The 20,951-nt window shown below is 45.8% G+C and overlaps 2 protein-coding genes across 2 annotated transcripts in view; both read right to left on the bottom strand.

Annotated features, from left to right (window-relative positions):
• Window positions 1-13,268, bottom strand: part of NAT10 (N-acetyltransferase 10) — a 38,956-nt gene extending 25,688 nt beyond the window's left edge. Inside the window, exons 1-8 of the mRNA XM_059069722.2 lie at window positions 13,011-13,268; window positions 10,973-11,095; window positions 10,535-10,626; window positions 8,211-8,382; window positions 6,301-6,423; window positions 4,560-4,621; window positions 3,032-3,146; window positions 2,826-2,933 (exon numbers count right to left, since the gene is read on the bottom strand). Of these exons, the coding sequence (XP_058925705.1) occupies window positions 2,826-2,933; window positions 3,032-3,146; window positions 4,560-4,621; window positions 6,301-6,423; window positions 8,211-8,382; window positions 10,535-10,626; window positions 10,973-11,080 (780 nt within the window). The 5' untranslated portion in view covers window positions 11,081-11,095; window positions 13,011-13,268. The remainder of the gene's footprint in view (window positions 1-2,825; window positions 2,934-3,031; window positions 3,147-4,559; window positions 4,622-6,300; window positions 6,424-8,210; window positions 8,383-10,534; window positions 10,627-10,972; window positions 11,096-13,010) is intronic.
• Window positions 13,269-17,598: 4,330 nt separating this feature from the next.
• The window catches only part of CAPRIN1 (cell cycle associated protein 1), a 36,062-nt gene continuing 32,709 nt past the window's right edge, over window positions 17,599-20,951 (bottom strand). Inside the window, exon 19 of the mRNA XM_059069724.2 lies at window positions 17,599-19,460. Within this exon, the coding sequence (XP_058925707.1) occupies window positions 19,396-19,460 (65 nt within the window). The 3' untranslated portion in view covers window positions 17,599-19,395. The remainder of the gene's footprint in view (window positions 19,461-20,951) is intronic.

Genomic DNA, 20,951 nt, shown 5'->3' on the forward strand with positions numbered 1-20,951 from the left:
AAGCATAAAACTCTCTGCTGGCCCCCATCGCTCACAGAGTAAGTGCCAAGCCCTCCCAGGGGCCTGCATGGCCTGCACGGTCTGACCTCCGTCGTTTCCTCCTACCCTCACCCACTCGCTCCGCTTCAGCCCAGTCGGCCTCCTTGTGAGTCCTTGAGCGCACCAGGAGAGCCTACCTTAGGCCTGTGTACCTGGTGACCCCTTCGCCGGGAGCACTCTCCCTGCAGAGAGCCACGTGGCTCGTTTTCTCGACTCCTTCAAGCCCACTCAAAGAGCACCTGCCCGCCAGGCCCTCTCCGACCACGATACGGAGACCCGCAGCCCCCCTCCCTCCTCCTGGCACTCCCCATCCTCCTCGCTGCTCTCATGTTTCCCCACCCACACAGCACCTTCTACTACAACACGTGGTTTGCTTATTTCCTTGGTTCCCTACCTTCCTCATCCCACCAGAAGTCAAGCCCCATAAAGCAGGTGCGTCCCTCTTGTTTACTGCTGAGCCCCTGCCTAGAGGAGTGTCAATGGCACGTAATGAGAAGAGAGACATAACACTACTCAGAGGCCAGACTCTGCTCCCCACGGGGACTCTGCCCTGGGAACAGGCCACTGAGACTGGGAAGAAGGCTGGATGGCCCAGCCTGGCCTGTCTGGTCCTGAAGAAGCTGCCTTACATGACTGGGCATGGACACTCAGAAGATACTGATAAGACGCGGTCCCAGGCAGAAGGAAGGGAAGGAAGGGGAGGGGCTTCAGGAAGCCAGAGTCTCTCCAGATGGAAACACTCAGAGGGGATCCAGGTCCTACTCGCCTTAACTTGGCCTTGGCTGAACACTGTATTTTATCCTCTTGTTGTTTGCTTTAGAGTAGAAAAGTGAAGAACTCTGATAAAACACAAGTGGCAAAATCTACAAACATAATAAAAGGGTATGAAATCTGGACTAAAAATGCACTCTAAAATAATATTCTAAAATGAAAAACCAATACAAAAAAGCAGAGTGGTTTATAAAAACAAACGAAATAACCAGTAATTATATGAAAACAGTGCCTGCTTCTCTCATAACTAAAGTAACAACAAATTGAAACAACGATCCTATGTCCCCATATCAGATTCGTAAAGACATAGGAGTTTAACAGTACCCAGTGTCGGCAAGACTGCACAGAAAAAGGCCTTTCCATACACGGTGCGGGTTCCATAACCTGGCATGACACCCATTTTAATGCACACATACTCTACCCCAGCAATTCTCCTGTTAAATTATCCTAGAGACAGTGCCCACAAATGTATCTGTAAGAATGTCCTAATGGCATTACTTATAATAGCAAAAAAGCAGGAATCAAGCCAAATGTGTAATGGGGACAACCTTCCCCTTGCACACTTTAAAAATACCCATTTATATGCACAGAAAAAGATCCAAAAGGACACACAATAAACTGTTAACAGTACCTGTCTCTGCGGAGCAGGACAGCCAAGGAGAAACACCACTTTCTATTTTTAATGCACACTTTCCTACTTACTGATTTTTTAAATTTTTTTGCCATGGGTCATTTATTTTCTTATAACAGTACTACCGTATTATAGTTTCTCCCTCTTCTGCCCTTTCCCCATCCTCTCTCTCCCTCCCTCTCTCTGGTGAGAAAGTTACCAGGAAGTGGCTGAAAGCAACACAGAGGCTGAAGCCTGGGCTGCAGAAAGAGCTGCATGGTTGGTGACTCTACTTCCAGCATGGAAAGGGAAACCATCCTATTGGGACTCAGCCCCAAGTGGGCGACATAATTGCAGCTGTTTCCCATCATGAGGGAAAAGCCCAGTGCTGAGAGAGGCCTGTGCTGCTTGGCTGGCTCAGGCTGGACCAGAACCCTGAACACACCTGACAGCTTGCAGGCCTCTAGGCCACATCTATTCAGCTGCCATCACTGCCCAGGAACCACCGGAGAAGCCAAGTTTACCAGCCCTGGCCACTTCCGGGAGCACAGAAATGCATCCTGGAAGCTCCCACCCAGCCTGCTGTCTGCACCTAGAGATCAGGTACACAGAGGACCCTCACCACAGGGCCCTCATCAGCCCTCACACTGGAGCCTCCAGCTCTCCTCACTTACGAACAAGGCGTAAGCGAAAACCTTTAGCTCTCCTCACTTACAAACAAGGCATAAGCGAAAACCTTTATGTCATCAAAACTTAATGAAAATGGGGGCTTCCCTGGTGGCGCAGTGGTTAAGAATCCACCTGCCAGTGCAGGGGACATGGGTTCGAGCCCTGGTCCAGGAAGATCCCACATGCCGCAGAGCAACTAAGCCCGTGTGCCACAACTCCTGAGTCTGCACTCTAGAGCCCGCGAGCCACAACTACTGAAGCCCACGCGCGCCTAGAGCCTGTGCTCCGTAATAAGAGAAGCCACCGCAGTGAGAAGCCCGCGCACCGCAATGAAGAGTAGCCCCCGCTCGCCGCAACTAGATAAAGCCCACGTGCAACAGTGAAGACCCAACGCAGCCAAAAATAAATAAATTTTAAAAAAGAAAAAACTTAATGAAAATGAAAGGACGCAGGTCCGTCACCCCGTGCCTGTGGCGTTCCTCCATAAATGTAACCCATCTCCCCCCACCGACCCCCAGCTCCCTGAACTGTTAACGTGGGGAAGGGGGAGCTAATCCTGGACCACTGTCGTGAACACATCCTGCTGCTGCGCGCCTGAGTGTGAGCAATAGAAAAGGGCCCTCGCCCTCGGAGGAGCCAAGCCTTGTTCTAACTTGGCGTCTGTCACTCTCCGCCCGCTGTCTCTCCCCTCTGCACCGTGCAGACTGGGCTGGGGACGTTCCGAACGCACGCTCACCTGATCTAGGGTCTTGCAGCACTCCACCAACACGCCCACAGGCTGGGTGTCCTGCAAGCTCTCCTTCAGCTCCTTCAGCTCCAGACCAGAAGGCCCAAGACTCTCCTCCTACCAGAGAGGAGAGGAGGAGAAGCTTTGCTGCCACCCCAGGAGGGCCAGCACAGAAAACGCAGCCTGCCCCACGTCCCCGGCCCCCAGCAGCTCACCGGGCTCTGGGGAGGGAGGGCCTCAACGCTGGCGGCATGGGAGGAGATGGGCAGGATGTTGAGCTGGTCATCGATGGCGAGACACCTCTTACACGAGGCCAGAGAGAGAATAAACCTGAGGAACAAACCGCAGTGGTGAGGTGCTGAGGGCAGTGTCTGCACAACAAGGGAAGGGCTTTTCTCCAGGAAAATCATCTAGCCCCACGCCTCTAAGAAAGCTGGAGAAAGCCAACACCGTCATCTGGAGGGCAGTGCCGGATGATTCCCAGCCTCCTTTACGAGGCCCGAACATGCTTTATAGAGCAAACAAGCAAACGGGGAACTCCCTTAAGAGACTGATTACAAGGGCCCCTACCGTGCAGAAGCCCGCTGCTACAGGGTGCCCCGGCCCTTCCCCCATCCTGCCAGGTTCACCCTTTAGCACTACGTGTCTCCTTGAATGGGGAACGCCAAAGCCACTCCACATGTGCTCACCAGCCACACAGGGAAACAAACGCATACACAAATGGACTGACCTTCTGCCACAAGGAGAAGAAAATAAAGGAAAGGGTGGAGGGGAAAGCTCCCTCTAGCACTATAATACAAACATTTTTGTGTGTAGCAAAACATGTGTTTGGCTATAAAATCCAAGCTTCTCCCACAACTGCAAGAAAAGGGCCTCCCGCACTACTTTCACAGGCTTCCCTTCCAGCCGGTAGCGCTGGGCGACCTCCAGGCCCACTCCTACTGAGCAGCTTCAGAGGCGATTGAAGTTAGGTCACACAGTTCACCCCGGCCAGGATTCCTAAACCTCAGCACTAACTGAGATTCTGAACCAGATAATTCTTTGTTGGAGGGGCTTTTTGGTACCTTTTAAGCTGTTCAGCAGCACCCTTGGCCTCTACCGCCACCAGCCTCCCGCCCTCGCCGCAGGTCACGACCATCAAAGCATGTCCAGACACTGCCAAGTCTCCCCAGGGGCATAACGGCTCCGGTTGAGAGCCACTGACCTAGGACATGGCTTCTTCTTAAGGCGTTTCACGTGTTGCTAACTGGCGTTCCCTAAAAAGGGCTCTGTGGTCAAATAAATTGGGGTCCCTGGTGCCGGGAGACTTTTCAGAGGCTACAACAGGCTCACGTGAACCCTCAGAAAGAAAAAATCATATCAGCATTTCCCAGACATACTGGACCAGAGAACCCTTTTGTCATAAGGTCCCTCTTAAATATCAGTGTTCTGAGAAACACATTTGGGAAAAGAGTGGTCCAGACAAATCACCCCTTTGACAGATGCATAGGCTAAAAGCCAGAGCGGGAGAGAGACGTGGTAAGGGCCAGAAGCAAGATAGAATCCAGGCCTAGCCTTGCACTCACTTTTATTGCTTCCAGTTAGCTGCACAACTACCGCTGCTATCGGGAAGCTCACCATTTGGGGCTCCTGACCTACCTTCCCTGAGACAGGGCACAGCTTTCAGTTGGGTCCAAGATGAAAATGTTCCTCCCACTGTGGCTCCCCGCAGTTGAGGAAGTGAGAAATGTGCTCCAGACCTACCTCTCATTAAATCTTCCCACCACATCCTGATGGGCCTCCGTCCTGTATCTTGAGTGCACGTCCTATAAGAGACAACATCCATTAACAGAGGCACCCAGATAGCGCTGAGCTTCGGCGTCCAAGTGTGAAGAAGTTCCAGCCAACAACCCTGGGGTAAAAGAGGCACCAGTGATGCTGCTGGAAACAAAATCTACTCCTACCTAACCTGCCATGTGAAACTGGCCGGATGCGATCTGCTGCAGCAGGACTCAGACACTAAATGCAATGTTTCTTATCACAACAAATGTCCCCTCACCTCACCTTTGACTGTTCCCACATTTGACCCAGCAGCACAAAACATATTCACTCGTTCAATAAAATTGCACATGCCAACGCCAGACAAGCTGGGTACACACCGGTGTTTAGTAAAGCATGAAGCCTGTTCTCCTGAAGCTTACAGTCATATGGTTGGACGGAGACAAACAAGTCAACAGATACAAAGTTTGACAAATGCTGTGAATGAAAAACAGGGTGCAGTGCCAGCCAATGGAGGGGGTGGGGAGGGGGACTACTTATATAGGGTAGAGAGGGAAGGCCCTCTGAGTTGGTAAGCAGGCAGCCAAGTAAGAGAGGGAGGAGGAACAAACAAAGTGACACGGGCACAGACATTCGCTCATTCACAGATATTGCAGGAGGGCTTACTAAAGGCCAGGCACCCTTCCAGGATCAGGGAATATACCAGGGAGGAAAACGAAGTCCCTGCTCCCATAAAGTTTGGAGACTGGCACGGGAAGCCAGACAATAAACAAATAAATGCCTAACTTTAGGTGGCTGTACCATGCTTTGAAGCAAAATACAACAGGTTGAGGAGTGACAGGCCAACCACATATTCTACACAGGGTGTGAGAGAGGCCGCACCGAGGAAGTGGTATCTTGGCAGGGACTGGAACGCAGAGAGGAAGTGAGCCAGCAGACCCTCCGTGGAAACGGCGCGAAGGCCCTCAGGCGAGGGTCTGCTGAGGGGAGAGGGCGCACCTGAAGACCTCCGAGGGGGCCGGAGGGGCTGGGGTGAGGCGAAAGGGCTGGGGGCGATGGGGCGACAGGAAGCAGGCACTGAGATCTGACGGGAGTCCACTTCACCAGGCGAACGCAGCTCATGAAACCCTGAGGCCGAGCCTAACAGTTCCCAGGCAGCTGGCGATGGACAATGACTCCAAACCTGCGGCTCAGCACACCCACGTGGCAGAACCAGCTCTGCATCCAGGGAAACACTTCCAGCCACTCCCTCAGCTGCGGCAGAAAAAAAAATACCCCACCCCCCACCCCCTGGAGTCAAAGTTTCTGCCAGTGCGGGAGCGGGATGGCAATGCTCCTCCACTACCCATTAGGGTGAGGGCAGGTGAGGACGTCTGTGCGTGGTCCCCTTTTTGTAGTACACAAATGTAGGCACTGGCGTGGCTCTCTGTGGAATACTGTTTTAGAAATGGAACTACACAACAGCTGCATCATGTCTGAATCTCACTGGTGTGGAATCTGCAAATGCCTGAAAGCAAAGGCAAAATTCACAGATTCCTGAGCACGCCCAGGGCCACTGAGGCTTCTCTGCAGAAAATTCCTCATTACCTCCAGTCAAAGAGCTCCCAGCCTAGAACTTATACTGACCGCTCACTGGAGTTGCTCAGTGGTTCTCAAAAGAAAGCAGCAAAAACACAGATTGATTTGAACCGCCACAATCAAGTTAAAGAAAAAAACGGACACTTACCATGGTCATCGTGTACAACTGCTTGAGTGAGTTCATGGTCCGTAGAAGGATAACCACCAACCCACCACCTTCCACTGTTTCTACAGTCCTGGCCAGCAAGTTTGGAGTCAAAGCTTCAAAATCCTGGAAAAAGGAAACCTTAGAACTGGCTGCAAAGAACACCCACTGGGAAGCTTAACCAGGGGCCAGGCGATAAGGTACGAGGAAGGCTTCAAAGTACAAACTCAAGACCATGCCCCGTACCTGACTCACCAGCACACACACACACACACGCGCACACACACACAGTCCCTTACTTCGGGGACCACAGAAGAGAGCCCAGCCCTGGAGGAGAGGTATACCCGGTTTTACATGTCAGTGTTTCCCGTAATCCCTCATAACATCTTATTTGGAAAGAAGTCCTCCAATCCGCATTGATTCACACTTGAATTGCAGAAATACCTCACACTCATTTTCTGCTCTCTTCATAGATGGAAACTGTCTGACAACACTCAGCTGCACCACATGGGGGGGGGGGCGCGGCCTGAAGGAGCCACCGTTACCTCACCTGGTAACTGGTGAGCAGCGGCAGCCCCCACCGGTCAGTGACGCGGGGAGAACAGGCAAGACGCTCTTCAGCCTCCAAGGCAGGAGGATGTTAAGCCGGCGGTGTACGGACAGCCCGCCGGAGTGCGGCAAGGAAAAACTACAACTCCTACTCAAGATGTCCCACCTCGTTTCTTAATTTATATTTTATTTTTGTATTTTTTGTTTGTTTGTTTGTTTGTTTTCTGTACGTGGGCCTCTCACTGTTGTGGCCTCTCCCGTTGCGGAGCACAGGCTCCGGACGCGCAGGCTCAGCGGCCACGGCTCACGGGCCCAGCCGCTCCGCGGCATGTGGGATCCTCCCGGACCGGGGCACGAACCCGTGTCCCCTGCATCGGCAGGCGGACTCTCAACCACTGCGCCACCAGGGAAGCCCAATTTATATTTTAAAAGGTATGTTTTACGATGCACGTGATCATGGTAGTGCATGCAGATAATAAATACATATCAAACTGTGGCAACCTGTGCTTAAATGTGAGGATTTGTGCTTAAATGTTTTCTTTGGTGGGGGAGGCCGGGGGGGGCGGATGGAGTCACAGGTGGCAAAGCATCAAAGAACAAAACAAAGACCACCAGAGCGCAAAACAAAGAAAAATGTGAAACTTCATCTACTAACTTGCCAGGCAAGAGAAAATATATACCAGTGTAGAACAGGGGCGGTTACTCGGTCAGGCACCTGGGGCAGGACACCCGAGGGCTCGGGCCGGTGCCTAGTTTAGCTAAAACAAGTCCCGCCGCTCTCTGGTCACAAGGGTCTTCAGTTAGTTCTAATAGTGATCTGGGGTCCTAGGGTCACTCAAAGTTCAGCGCTTTACCAAGCTGGTTAGACCCAGTGTGATGGAGCATCACTGCCAGTTTGGGTATCTCTAGACAAGTGCTGCTTTGGGTAGAAAATGCTCTTTCGGGCTTCCCTGGTGGCGCGGTGGTTGAGAATCCGCCTGCCGATGCAGGGGCCACGGGTTCGTGCCCCGGTCCGGGAGGATCCCACACGCCGCGGAGCGGCTGGGCCCGTGAGCCATGGCCGCTGAGCCTGCGCGTCCGGAGCCTGTGCTCCGCAGCGGGAGACGCCACAACAGTGAGAGGCCCGCGTACCGCAAAAAAAATAAATAAATAAAATAAATAAAATAAAAAGAAAATGCTCTTTCTATGTTGGTGAGTTATCCAGCTCCTGTGGAAAGTGGCCAAGTCCTCCACGGATGAAGCTTTGGGGGAGGGAGTACAGGTGACTCCTCTCCTCTCCATACACCTGTCCTCGTGGGTGACCGGGCAGCCCAGGCACTCCCTAGCACCCTGACTCCAGTCACAGGCCGGGGCAAGTCACCCACCTGGAGAACACACATTCCAAACGTATTGCCCAGGATCTTGTGGGTCTCATTGTAGTAGCAGTAGCGAATGTTTGTGGCAGCTACGAAGAGTTCAAAGGGGTCATCTTGCTTTATGTTCAGCGTCCCGCTCTTTATTTTTTTCTGCAGCTGTCGCATTCTTTTCTTCCGATGACTGCAATCAATCACCCCCCATCCCATGAAAGCCAGTTAACCAGAGAGGCTAGAGCTGAGAGCAGGGGATGGGCTCAACGATCACCCACTGAGACGTTCAGAGCTAGAAGGGAACTGGGAAATCGTCGTGCTCATCCCCTCACTTTAAAGCTGAAGGAAACGGAAGAGGCACTAGAGCAGATGGGCTTCGGAGGGAGACAGTGTAAGTCTGTGTGAGGACCCTGCCATTTTGATCGTTCACTTTACAAAAAGGGTGACGGGAGTCCCTAAACCTCACATTCAGCCAGAGCTTGAAAGCAAACCTTAGTGGCCTCATTACCTCAGTCTCAAGCCAGTGCTTCAACCACACAGCACCGCTTCCCAGAGAACCTGGGAAGAGGCACTGTGATGGCGGGTTTTATTCATTTTTCTTAAATGAATTCATCCACTTCCTTCCCAGATGGTGGGACCAAGTCCTCATGGGCAGCTCTAATCTAAGATAATACTGATAGAGGATATAAGGGTTGGAACGGAATCTGGACGTCTCCCAGAAATCCCTGAACTTTTCTTTTGTCTTAAAAAACTCTGAATACCTAACTGGCAATTAACTGTTTCTTTTAGAGAAAAGAGAGAACGAGAAAATTCCAGAATCAAGGGTTACAGCAAACCAAAATTTTATCATAGTTCTCTAACTGAATAGTAGAGCCAAGGCCTTCCCCCTGGGGCTCCACTTCCTCAGCCCATGACTTAGCATCAGCCTTAATCTAATGCTCAAGACAGGGGTAGGAGAGCCATAGGAGGCACAGAAGAGATTTTTAAAAGTGAAAGGAGGTGGGTTAAGTTTGAAAGGCAAATCTGCCCAAAACGCTGTAAACTGCCCGATCTCGCAGGGGGTTTCCACACAACAGAGTCCACCCCAGAGACACATATACTGGGGGATAAAGGAGGGAGAAGAGGCCCAAGGACAGACCCACACAGGTGAGCTGGGTTTAGGGAAGGAGATGAGCTCGGGGAGAGAGAAGAGCTCAGGAAGGTGGGCTGAGTGTCACAGAAGCAAAGAAAGGAGAGCATTTCCGAGGTGACTTTATAATGGTTTATCTGCCAAGGAACAGCACCCCCACACCCCAAACTCCTTCACACACACAGTCATAGGCAGAACTGCTAGGTTCCTACTAGGTGACCCACCCCACCTCCTCTAGCCCGGGGGTGGTTGTCTTTCCCAAAGAATTTGGGAGAAAGACTGATTTCTGTGTCGTTGGACCCAAACCACGTAAAACTCAAGTGGTGTTTCTGCAATGGGCACCATAGAAGGCAGAAAGTTGCCCTGAAGTGGGAAAAGAACAGAGCAGACACGCAGAGATGAGAGACTGAGCGAGGACCGGAGCGTCGGCACAGCGGCTCTACACCACCCCCGCGGAAGAGCTGAAATCTCGTCCCCGTAGGCTTCAGGAGCTAGCCCGTATACTGCCGACCCTTGAAAAACCTAGGGGTTAACCTGCATCTCACTTAAGAGTCTGCCCCTCCGTAACCGCAGCTCCTCCACATCAGAGGACTCAACCAACCACGGACCACGTAGTACTGTAGTATTTACTACTGAAAAACATCCGTGTGTAAGTGGAGCCCTCCAGTTCCAATCCACATTGTTCAAGGGTCAAGTGTACTTCAATAAATTCCCCTTGTGCCTAAGTGTGTTTGTGTTGGAGGTCTGCTCTTTACTATATAAGAAGTCTTAAGTCCACAACTTCAAAAAATAAGAACAGCCAATTGTCAAAAACAGCAGTGGACTACTAGAGGAAGAGCTCTGAAAAAAAGGAGAAAGAGGGGGAAAAGTTGTTGCATTAGGCATCAGGTCGCTGGTAACTTCCAAGAGCAACTGAAAGAACCTGCATTATTAGAGGGGCTTGATCAGCTGAAGAAACGAAGAAGAAAACTCGTGTGCAGAAAGCAAGGAATTGGGCTGGGGACTTAAAACAGCATGAAAAGGATCTGAAATTTATTGTCAGGAATGAAGAAAGGGCATCAGCTCTATTATTTTTCTCTACTGGAAGTGTCCTCAGAGATAGCACCTTCACTAAGAATCCCTGAAAATCCATGTCAAAGAATCATTTCCTAGCATTTAACTAGCGAGCAGGGACGGCAAGTGGGACGGGGCGCTCAAAGGGCACACGGCTTACCTGCTAAACCCCAGCTCTTTCTTATAACACCACAGCACAGAAGGCCGAGCCTTCACAGTTGCTCTGGACAACATATGATGGAGTATGACCACCTGCCAAAGAAAAAAGCCATAGCATCTCAGGACCAAAAGAGACCTCTGTGACAGCCAGGCCCCAGACCACGAGCCAAGCAGTGCCCAGGCGGGGACTAGAAGCCAGCGCACATACACTTACCCTTGCGATCAGTCCACCACCCCACATATCAAAAGCTGTGAACCTGTCTGTTAATAATTCTAAACATTGAGCATTTATCACTTTCAATACGTAAGGCAATGTTCCCACTAGGCATTTCACTTAAAGAAAACCAGTCATTATGTGTGAAACCCCAGAGTGTCTGTAACATGCTGACTCTTTGGGACAGGGTACAGAGTACGTCAGGAAGCATTTACCAGGTCTTACCTGATCCTTTCCTCGATCTCCGACCACAACAAAAAGAGACCTCTGCCGCTCAGCTACCCCATTCTCAATGAGAATCCGGATTCGGTTATCCACTTTCTTCCGATGCATGGTGAAAAACTATCACTAAAACAGAAGGAAAGGACACAACTAGACATGAACATCCAGGTTCTGGGTAAGGAACATTAGCTGGCTGCCTCCTGTGGGGCTGGGGGGCTGAGCTAGGCACATTTATAAGTATCATCTTATTGAACCCTCAAACAGCTCCCTAGGGAAGACATCGACCTCATTCTTTTAACTACGAAACTTAGGCTTGAAAGGTGAAGAAAATGTTCCCTTGGCATGGGCAGTCAACAGGGAAGCTGTAATTCACCCCCCTATGGAGGAATTTTTCAAAAATTGGAAACAATGTTCAAAAAAAGAATGATTAAAATGTATGATATATCTATGGGAAAATAAAGCAGTTTTCAAAATAATTTGTTCAAAATCATTTTCAAATATTATCTAAGGATATGGATACAGATGATTATTAGAGGATAACATGGCAGGATATGCATGCACATAATAAATATAGAGAAAAAAAAAGACTCGAAGAAAACACCAAAATGTAAAGTAATTTATGGATGGTGAGATAACAGATGATTCTTATTTTGTTCTTTTGTTTTTTGGGAGTTTTGTGTTTTGGTTTTTTTTAATTCTCATATATTACTAACAAAGTCAGGAAAAGAAATCAATTGACTATTACTATGATGGAATGTGGCCATCTGTTTCCTCAAAGAAGTGAAAACTATACTGAAGCCTGTACAGAGAGATTTCAAAAGTTATTGTGATTACATATGATAGAACATTGCACCACTATAATAAATACACTAAAGAAACATCAAAAATTTCAACTATGCTTCTACAATGTAAAAGTAAAAATAACATGTTACTTAGAAACTCCAGTGCTTGCTGCATTCTAATTCTACACCTAAGCTCATTAACTGAACCTTAACCCTGCCTTAACTATCTTTCTAACCTCTCAATCCAAACATGGATTTTAGCAGTTCGATCTTACTGTAAAACACTATGTCATAATCAATGGCTCCTATTTTATAAAGAAAGGACCAAGTATAAATACTCAAGTACCCCAAGGAAGAAAAGTGACAGAGACAGGATTCACATTCAGGCCTCCCCTGATTCCAAAGCCTGAACCCTTTCCAGTTCACCAATCTGACCAGCTTGTCAGCTGAGTTGCGGGCGACACAAAGACCCCACAACCAATCAACAACTAATTATTGCTTTTTGTTCTAGTTACCGTGGGAGCCCCAGAAGTAGTACCAGATAAAGCCTTGACTTCGAGGAGCTTTCATTTTCCTTAAAGAAAATATTTAAGAGAAAGAAATGAGGGATAATCTGTCTAAACACAAACAATTTAGATGTAAAACTAATTGCTAGAGTAGTCTGATGAAAAGTCTGATGAGATTACTATGGGCTGGAGTTGCCATGGAAGGCTTAATGGATGAGGAGGGCCTTGAAGGAAGAGAAAGATGATTATTTTTCATTCATCTATTAGTCTAACAAATAGACATAGCATCTATGTGCCAGGCAGCATTCCAGATGCACTGGCAAACAAAACAAAGTCCTGAATGTGCCTGCTGAATACGGAGTATAAACGAATGAGCAGAGTGAAGTAGCTAGAGCGTGGGAGGATCTAGATGAAATCACACTGCCTCAGTTCAGTGCCAGGTGCTGCAATCAGGAACTGTGGGCAAGCTCCGCGGAAAGCAAACGTGTTGTCACCCATCCACTCACCCCACCCCACCCCCAGAGCCCCTAAAGGATGGAGATCAAGCCACACAACCCGCCAGAGCTCTCAAGAAGCACTCCCGAGAGTGGCCGCCTACTGGGGAAGAGTCCTGTTATCTAGGAGCGCCCGGGTGGGGCGGCAGTCGGCATGGGCCGAGCATCAGCACGGATGCAGAGCCTTCGTCCTGTAGCCAGTCTCCTCCGGACCCAAGAAGGACACGGCACCCATCCCCAGCCATCCCGTGATGGGTACCTGCGCCCCGAGCCGGGCGGACGCCAGCCAGGAGCGAAGCGGAAGCACGTGGGGGGCACCGAACTTCTGCGGGAGAAGCGGGCGCAACGGGCTGCCCCTAGCGGATGCCTGGTCGCCGACTCTCACACTTTGCCTCCCTCGGCGACGCGTGTCCAGCTCAGGCGTGCGTGCGCTGGCGAACTAACGGAGCGGCGACGGCGAGCGACAGGGGACCTTTTTCACCCCCTGTCCCTGCGTGATGACGTCATCGGCCCGGGGCGGGGCTTCAGCAACTGCGGCTGCGCGGTTTAGTCTCTGCCCGCCGTAGCCGTGGTTCCTGTTGTAAGTTGCCTCTTCGTATCAAAATTAAGAGACCGTGACTACGGAGGGCAGAATAAGCAGATGCCCGCACCCGCAGGGCCTGTCAGTGCGCTGGGGCTAGCTCGGGTGCCTAGACAGGTCCGGGGCAGCACACGGTAAGTGGTCTGGGGTTTTCAGTGTTAGCCTGGTTATGCGGGATGACTGGTTCCGGGGATCTGTGCGTTAATTTTGACAGTCCTCTTACTTAAAATAACAATTTAATGTGATAAGATAGCGAAACTCGATCAGCAGACCTGTCTCATTCAGCTCACTTGACCCTCCCCATCCTCAGTAATGACCTTGTAGACCTCTCTGGCATTCCGTAGATTTTCTACGCACCATTGCTGCTCCTGTACTTTGGCAGGCTCCTTTTAGGCCTGTATCTGGCTGTCAAATGCTGGCGTTCTTCTGAAAACCAGCTCTGGGGCTCTGCTTTCGTTCAGTTACTTCCCCTCCCCCCCACTCTCGGACGAACTCGGTCAAGCGGTTGACTTATGGTTTGGGGGGCCACATCGTTGAATTTAACAAATCCAGCTGCTTGCTCAACATTTCTCGATGGCTCAGTCAGAAAGTTGAAGCCGAATACATTTGCCTTTCTTCCTTAAACTCCTTCCTCAAAGCAGAATGTAATTCTCTACCTCCAAATCTAATGTAATCAGCAGCACCACCCATCGTATTTTTTTGTAATTCCCTCAACAAAATGTCAGTATGCTAGACACAAGAGATAAAGTGACCAAAACAGTCCTATCTCCTGTGAAACTTACAGTCTAGGTAAGAAAAAAAGTGTTAAGAAAAGAGTATCCAGTGAGTCAAAAATAGGCACTGCTTTAGAGGTGGACTTGGAAGGACTCTGAAGTGGTGACTTGGAGTAAGACCTGAATTTAGAAAGAATGAGCCTTAAGAACAGTGGAGTGAAAAGCTTTCCCATGCATTAACACATGAAGACTCCAAGATGGATGGTCTCAGCAAAGCAGCCAGTGTGGCCAGAGTACAGTGAGCAAAGGGAAAAATGGTAGGAAACTAGACCAGATAATTGAAGTGCACGTGGGCCACAGATTTGAATTCTACGTGTGATGGGAAACCACTGGGATCTGAGGAACAGGAAGTGACAGAATCTGATTTGCCCTCTTAAAAGGCACAATCTGGCTGCTATGCAAAAAACTATACTACAGGAGAGCAAGAGTAGAAACACAGAGAACCGTTATAAGCTACTGTAGCTACCTGTTCTGATGTGGTGGTCACAAGTGCTAGTAGACTCAGGATATATTTTCAAGGTAGAACCACATGTAGATTTGCTTAAGGACTATAGATGCAAGGTGTGAAAGGAAATCAAAGATATGAGCAACTGGATGTAGGTTCATCAAGAAATCAATTTCAAATACTCATGACATTCAAACCAAGATATTAAAGTAGGAGTTTGTCTTGGGGAGTTTGGGACCTAGGAATACTAATGAGTGACTAAAATGCTGATTGTAGTCAAAGTCCTGGGATTGGATAAGATCACCTAGGGAAGAATGTTAGCTAGGGATGAGTCTGCAACCAAGGCCTGGAGAACTCAGCAAAGGATACTGAGCAGTGGCCGGTTAGAGAGGAAATATGTAGAATCCCATTTACTACCACCCTCCACTTTATGTTGTAATCGTTTCTTACATGGGCTACTCCAATGGTCATCTCTTGCACATTATTTTGTTCTCAACACTGCACTGTTTTGGGGGTTTTGTTTTGTTGTTGTTGCTTTGTTTTTGCTGCTCCACGAGGCTTGCAAGATCTTAGTTCCCCAACCAGGGACTGAACCCGGGCCCACAGCAGTGAAAGCAGAGTCCTAACCACTGGACCGCAGTGGAATTCCATGCACTGAGCGTTCTTAAATGGCAATTTTATTAGGTGACCCACCATCCTCTCCCCACCCCCCGCAACCCCACCCCCTATACACACAGCTAGGAAATCTTGTTTCCAACTGTTAGAGACAAAACATGGAATCGAACTTACAAAGCTATTCTTAGTACCCTGTTGCTTCAGCCTCTTTCTAGGTCTACTAAATCTGTACTCTTTTCACTTGAGCCAGAGAGCCTTTCTCAGTCACTGGAGGCTGGACTTGGGACACGCGGTTCTCTCCCCTTCTTTACTAGTTTACTACTCCTCATCTTTCAAGTCTTAATTATTCCTCTCAAAAGTCTTTCCTGATCATTTTAACTGGGTCATATCCTATCATGGCCTTAATATCTATCATCAACCATGTTGCTCCATCATGGCTTTTGCTATACTTCAGTGTCATCACGTCAAAATCTTTGATTAGACTGTTCAATGAAAGCAGGAACCACAGTGATTCTGTCACCACTGAATGCTTAGTGCTTGGAATGGTGGCCTGGCAAAGAGTACCCAAATTTGCTGAATGAAGCATTAGTTTACTGACTTAATACAGTGGCTCCCTAATAAACACACTGAACTTAAAGAAAACCAATATTACAAGTTAAGAACACAACACTAAAAATTGTCTTTACTAAATCAGGTGGTCTTTCACTACTTACAAACTTAAGGAGCCAGTCTTCTGCATGGGACTGGATTAGGCTTCAGAACAGCTGTTAAAGTAAGGTACTGAAATCCCAACTGAGAAGAATGTAGTAGTCTAACAAGTAAGTAAGGCAAGGCTACCAGAGATTTAATTTTTTTCCTCTCCTCTCACAAGTAGCACTTCTTCACTTAGAGCTTTGCTTGATGGTATAAACTAAAGCAAACTTCACTCAAGGACAATAAAGTATCAGGTTTTAATATAATTTAATCTAATGTAATTTAAAACATTCACTAGTCTTTACCAGTAGTTTTGCAGAATTCAAAATGGGAAAGGGTATAGAGATGAGGCTTAACAAATTACTTTCATATTCCTGAGGGGGTCTCCCTCCCCATTAACTCTTTAGAACAGGTAAGCTCAAGGGCAATACTGATTCTTTTGATATAACTTATAGTCAATAAAACTTCAGAGTTCTTAATAAGAACTCAAGTGGGATGGGGATTCAGAAGCTTAAAGATGAAATGAAGGGTTTTAACTCTGTGCTTAGCTGTATCCCATTTCCCCTAATAAGATATATTACTAAAAATATAATGAACAATACAAATTTCCTAAGACACTTAGGAAGCTGACTACTCAACTACCTTCTACATTTTATGAACTGCTTGTCGACAGAGCATCTCAGTTCATTAGCCTTCTGAGAGTAAACACACATTCTCATGTCTCTAAGTGAAGTCTCCCACATAACAGAGTCATATACATAGGAGACAAAAGAACTGCAGAAGCTAACTGATTAAAAATATGTAACGGATTTCATTTTAATATCAAGATACGATGATCAGAAAAACTTTCATATTCTTTAGGGATATTAGGATCTGAAAAAAAAAATGCCCTAACCAAGGTAATCAATGACACTCTACCTTAAAGCTTTAAAATAGAAGTCTCATCGTCCACATGAGATGACTGATACTGTGCATTTACTTGAAAGTACTTTATATGTGGAGTCTTGCTATACCAAGAAGCTGCAGTGCCACGTGTGACAATCATTTTCTTTCAGCTCTGCTAGAATATGCATTTGCCCAAACAAGGCCTTCTGCAGGTAGGACAAGTATTCACATATTATACAGAACACCTAGTACCAAGACTCAGATCTTAATGGGACTTTTTAAAAAGTTCTCTGCCCCATAATGAGGCACTGCTTTAAAAAATATAGTCTGAATTGAGGCATAAAATTGAGGCATAAAAGCTTTAGATTTAGACTACAATGGTAGAATGCCAAAAGAAAAAAGCATAGTATCTCAAAAGGAACAAATGATTCTTTTAAAAACATACATAGAAATAATCAAACTACTAACACCTTTACATATCCACAGCATCTGCACTAATGCATAGAAGTTTGAAACCTAGAGAGCATTTCTCCTCCATCCCATCTCTGAACTGATTCACAGAGATCACTGTATAAATAACTTGCTTACTTCAATTTTGATTTTAAATCTCATGAAATTATTTTCTACACAGCAAATTTAGTTTTATATATAGGATTGTAAGCATACATCATCTATAGGGATTACCCAGTAAATCACGAATATTTTATCTATCCCCCTAAAATACAGCAAACATATGGTTGTGGTACATCCCAGGCAGATGTCATTTAAAGCACACAAGGGGAGGTGCTAGCAGAAGAAACTTATTTGCAAAAGTAAAACAGATAACCCTTCCAATATGATGTACCACAACCACACATGAGAAAAGAACTTCTTTTATTTTAAAATAAACATTGAAGATTCCCCCCCATTCCCCACCACCCTACAAAACTTCTGAATGTGGAATGTTCAATAGCCTAACCATTTTAGTAGGTTACAAAACCAGCAAAAACTCCAGTTGTCTAATGATGAACGTTTGAGAATGGTTTTGTGGGGGTTTTTTGTTTCTCTTTTTTAGAAGTAGCTGAGCACCTACCTACTGGAAAAATTCCTTAGCTAAAGGCTGAAGACTAAATTCAATTTCTGCACAGAAAATACATTAACTTAGTAGCCTTTGCTTAATAGGTGGGATTAATTCTCCATGAAGTCCAAGTGGGATACAACAAGCAGCATTAACTTCATAGGCACACAGAACTAGTGCTCCAACTGCTAGCACAAATTTCAACATAGTACATAAATTACTAAACTGTCCTCTTCATCAAACTTGGGACTCTCCCTATACATCTATGGGAAGGAATCACCACTTTGAATATAAATACCTCCATGAGAAATGGATAATTCAATTAGGGTTAGACAAAAGATAAGTGCAAGTACTACAGAAACAGCTGCTGGAGATAACCATAAAATTTGGAACACTAACTGCATGGGGTGAACCACATAAGCTGCTAGCTGTTGAACACCAGTGTTTCAAGATACAACTTTTATAAACATGTTTTATTTGTTTGCTTATACCATCAGAACTGAAACTACTGACTGTCATTTCCCTAAAATAGGGAAATCAATCTAAAACACATACTGGTGCTTTTCAAAAGATAGCAATTTAAAAGGGTGGTAGCAGCAGGCATTTGATATCTTTTTCTTTTAAAAACTTTCAGGCTGCAGGAAAAACATGTGACCAAGGTTGTTATGATTATCCATTAGATATTTTCATCAGTACCTGTACCAATTTAGGTGACAATACAGCAAGATCCAAGGATTAGTGACAGACAATGTACATCATAAGGAATGATAAATAGTACCAATCCTTACAAAAGTCATTGTCAAAGAAACTGTTAAGTGTTCAAAAAGGTATCTAAATATTTCACATTAAGTACAGAAGCGGCCATCCAGATTATATCCCTTATTTGTTGCATATTTTTCAAAAAGTGCCAATCAAAGCCTAATTTTGCATTTTGGCTTTGTCTTATAGTTTCAGCTGTTAAAAAGCAATTTACATGTGTTTTTAACCACAGTCGTCTGGCCAGAGAATGAACAGTGCTGTGTCAAACCCTAAGGCTGGTAGCCAGCCTTATATGTGTGATTAAGGACCCATGCATAATTTGGTATGCATCTAATATGCATCTAAATGTTCAGTGCTCCAACTTAACTGGAAAAGCTGTGAAATGCAGTTGTTATGCCAAACCACACTCCACTCCTTCCATCTTCCTTTCAAGGGAAACAGTTTTGTCAATTACCAGTGAATAATAGGGCTGATTTGTAGATTTTATCCAAAGTCAAGTCAATCTTGCTTTTTCCAAGCCACTTAAAATAACTATGGAGATACCACCCCGTTAAAGTATATGATGTTTTACTCCTAAGCAAGGGTGAGGAATCTGAGTATCATGTGCAAGACTCAAGGTGACGTTTAGGACAGAACATGCAGAGTAAAAATAGTTTCCTTCCATATCCAGGTAATATAAAGCTGACAATTGTAGTCCTGTCTTTATGGGATGAAAACAGTCCCTTTACAATGAGTTTCCTGAAAGGGAGAACAAATAGATAATAACTCTTCTGGTAACATATTATGGTACACTGGCCAGTGTGTTTTTGGCGATTAAACATAATCCTGTGAATCAGATTAATTCACTTGCTGAGTGTTCATTTGCGGCATCCCTCTGTTGGGTCTTGGGGGCCCTCCACGACCTAGAAGACAAAAATGGCATTTGGTTTTTCTTTCAAATATTATTTATTTTGCCTTCAAGCAGATTTTCATCTGAAGTCAAGAAGCATGTGGGCAGCTTGTCACCACATTATTAGGTTTAAGAGGTCAATTCTTCAGTGTTCAAGTTTCACCTGTCCTGGAAGTTGTCATGCGCAAATTTGCTCATGTTCTCTAGCTAAAAGAAGAGTAGAGCTAATGGAGTATTCCACCAGTACTCATTCATTCATTCATTCAACAAGTATTTATTGAGTGCCTACTATGTGCCAGGCACTGTCATCAGGCGTTGGAAATAGATACAGCAGTGAAGACAGACAAGGTACCTGCTCTCATGGAGCTTACATTCTAGTGTACACTCTAGCTTACATTTCAGTAAGTAAATAACATCATACTATCAAAATTAATAAAAGCACCAGAATGAAAAACAGACCTTATTACCTAAACTGTTAAAAAGAAACTACATAACATTCAAAATTGTATAATAACTTGTAACAGATAAAGTAACTTTTTACATGCTGTTAAAACAGATTTTTAGCTACCGGTCAACTCAACTTTCATAGAATATGCTACAAGGTGAGAAAGAAGAACATAACCCACATTCACATGCAAATATCCTTTGATACTTCAAGTCAGTAATTCTCAAGTGATCCATAATTTTTAAAAAAAAAAAAAATGCACCTTTTTTGCTGGCCAGTTTCTACTAGCATTAAAATCAAAGTACTTTGTAATTCCTCCTTAACATACATTTTATACATGGTATGGCCAATATCTAGAGGAAATCTATTCAATTTTACTTCCTTCCAATCAGAGAACCATTTAGAACTTCAGATCATATGAAACGATACCTCTAATTGTTACATAGATTGACTTCCTACCCAAATAGTAAGTAGTTTTCCTATGGTAATAGACAAAACCCAAAAACTCTTAAAACCTATAATTTTTAAGTATAGTTCTGTAAGTTAGTTAGGAATTGGGAGGTTTTGTTTCAAAGTCAGAAATAATTTGACATTTATATCACTAATAATAGTCCAAAAGGCAGTGAAATTTCAATTAGTTCTATTACTTCTAAATGGTTCTCTAAATGTAACTATGGCTTATCCGGCCATTAAAGGGTTTCTGGCCCTAAAATATAATATGCATGTTTCAAAAATGAAAGAGGAATAATAAATTTATATAAATGTTTAATCTCATTCCAAAAATGTCTTACAAAAATGTTTTGGTAAGTATTTCCTAAAAACATGTAGCAGGTTTTAGGACCTGAAAAATAATTTGCAGTTGGAAAAACACTTTTTCTGAGGAGGAGAAATGTTCTAGTTTTCAAGACAGTTTATATAATAACAGGGAAAGTCATTCAAAAAATTAAATTTGGGTTCAAGATAAGTTTTAGAAACAGAGCATTTCATATAATCCCTAGCAACAAGTCTGGAAATGATAAATGTATTCCTAACATGTAACCTACATGCAGACTATGAACA

The sequence above is a fragment of the Kogia breviceps genome, chromosome 7 (assembly GCF_026419965.1).
Source record: "Kogia breviceps isolate mKogBre1 chromosome 7, mKogBre1 haplotype 1, whole genome shotgun sequence".
Lineage (NCBI taxonomy): Eukaryota > Metazoa > Chordata > Mammalia > Artiodactyla > Physeteridae > Kogia > Kogia breviceps.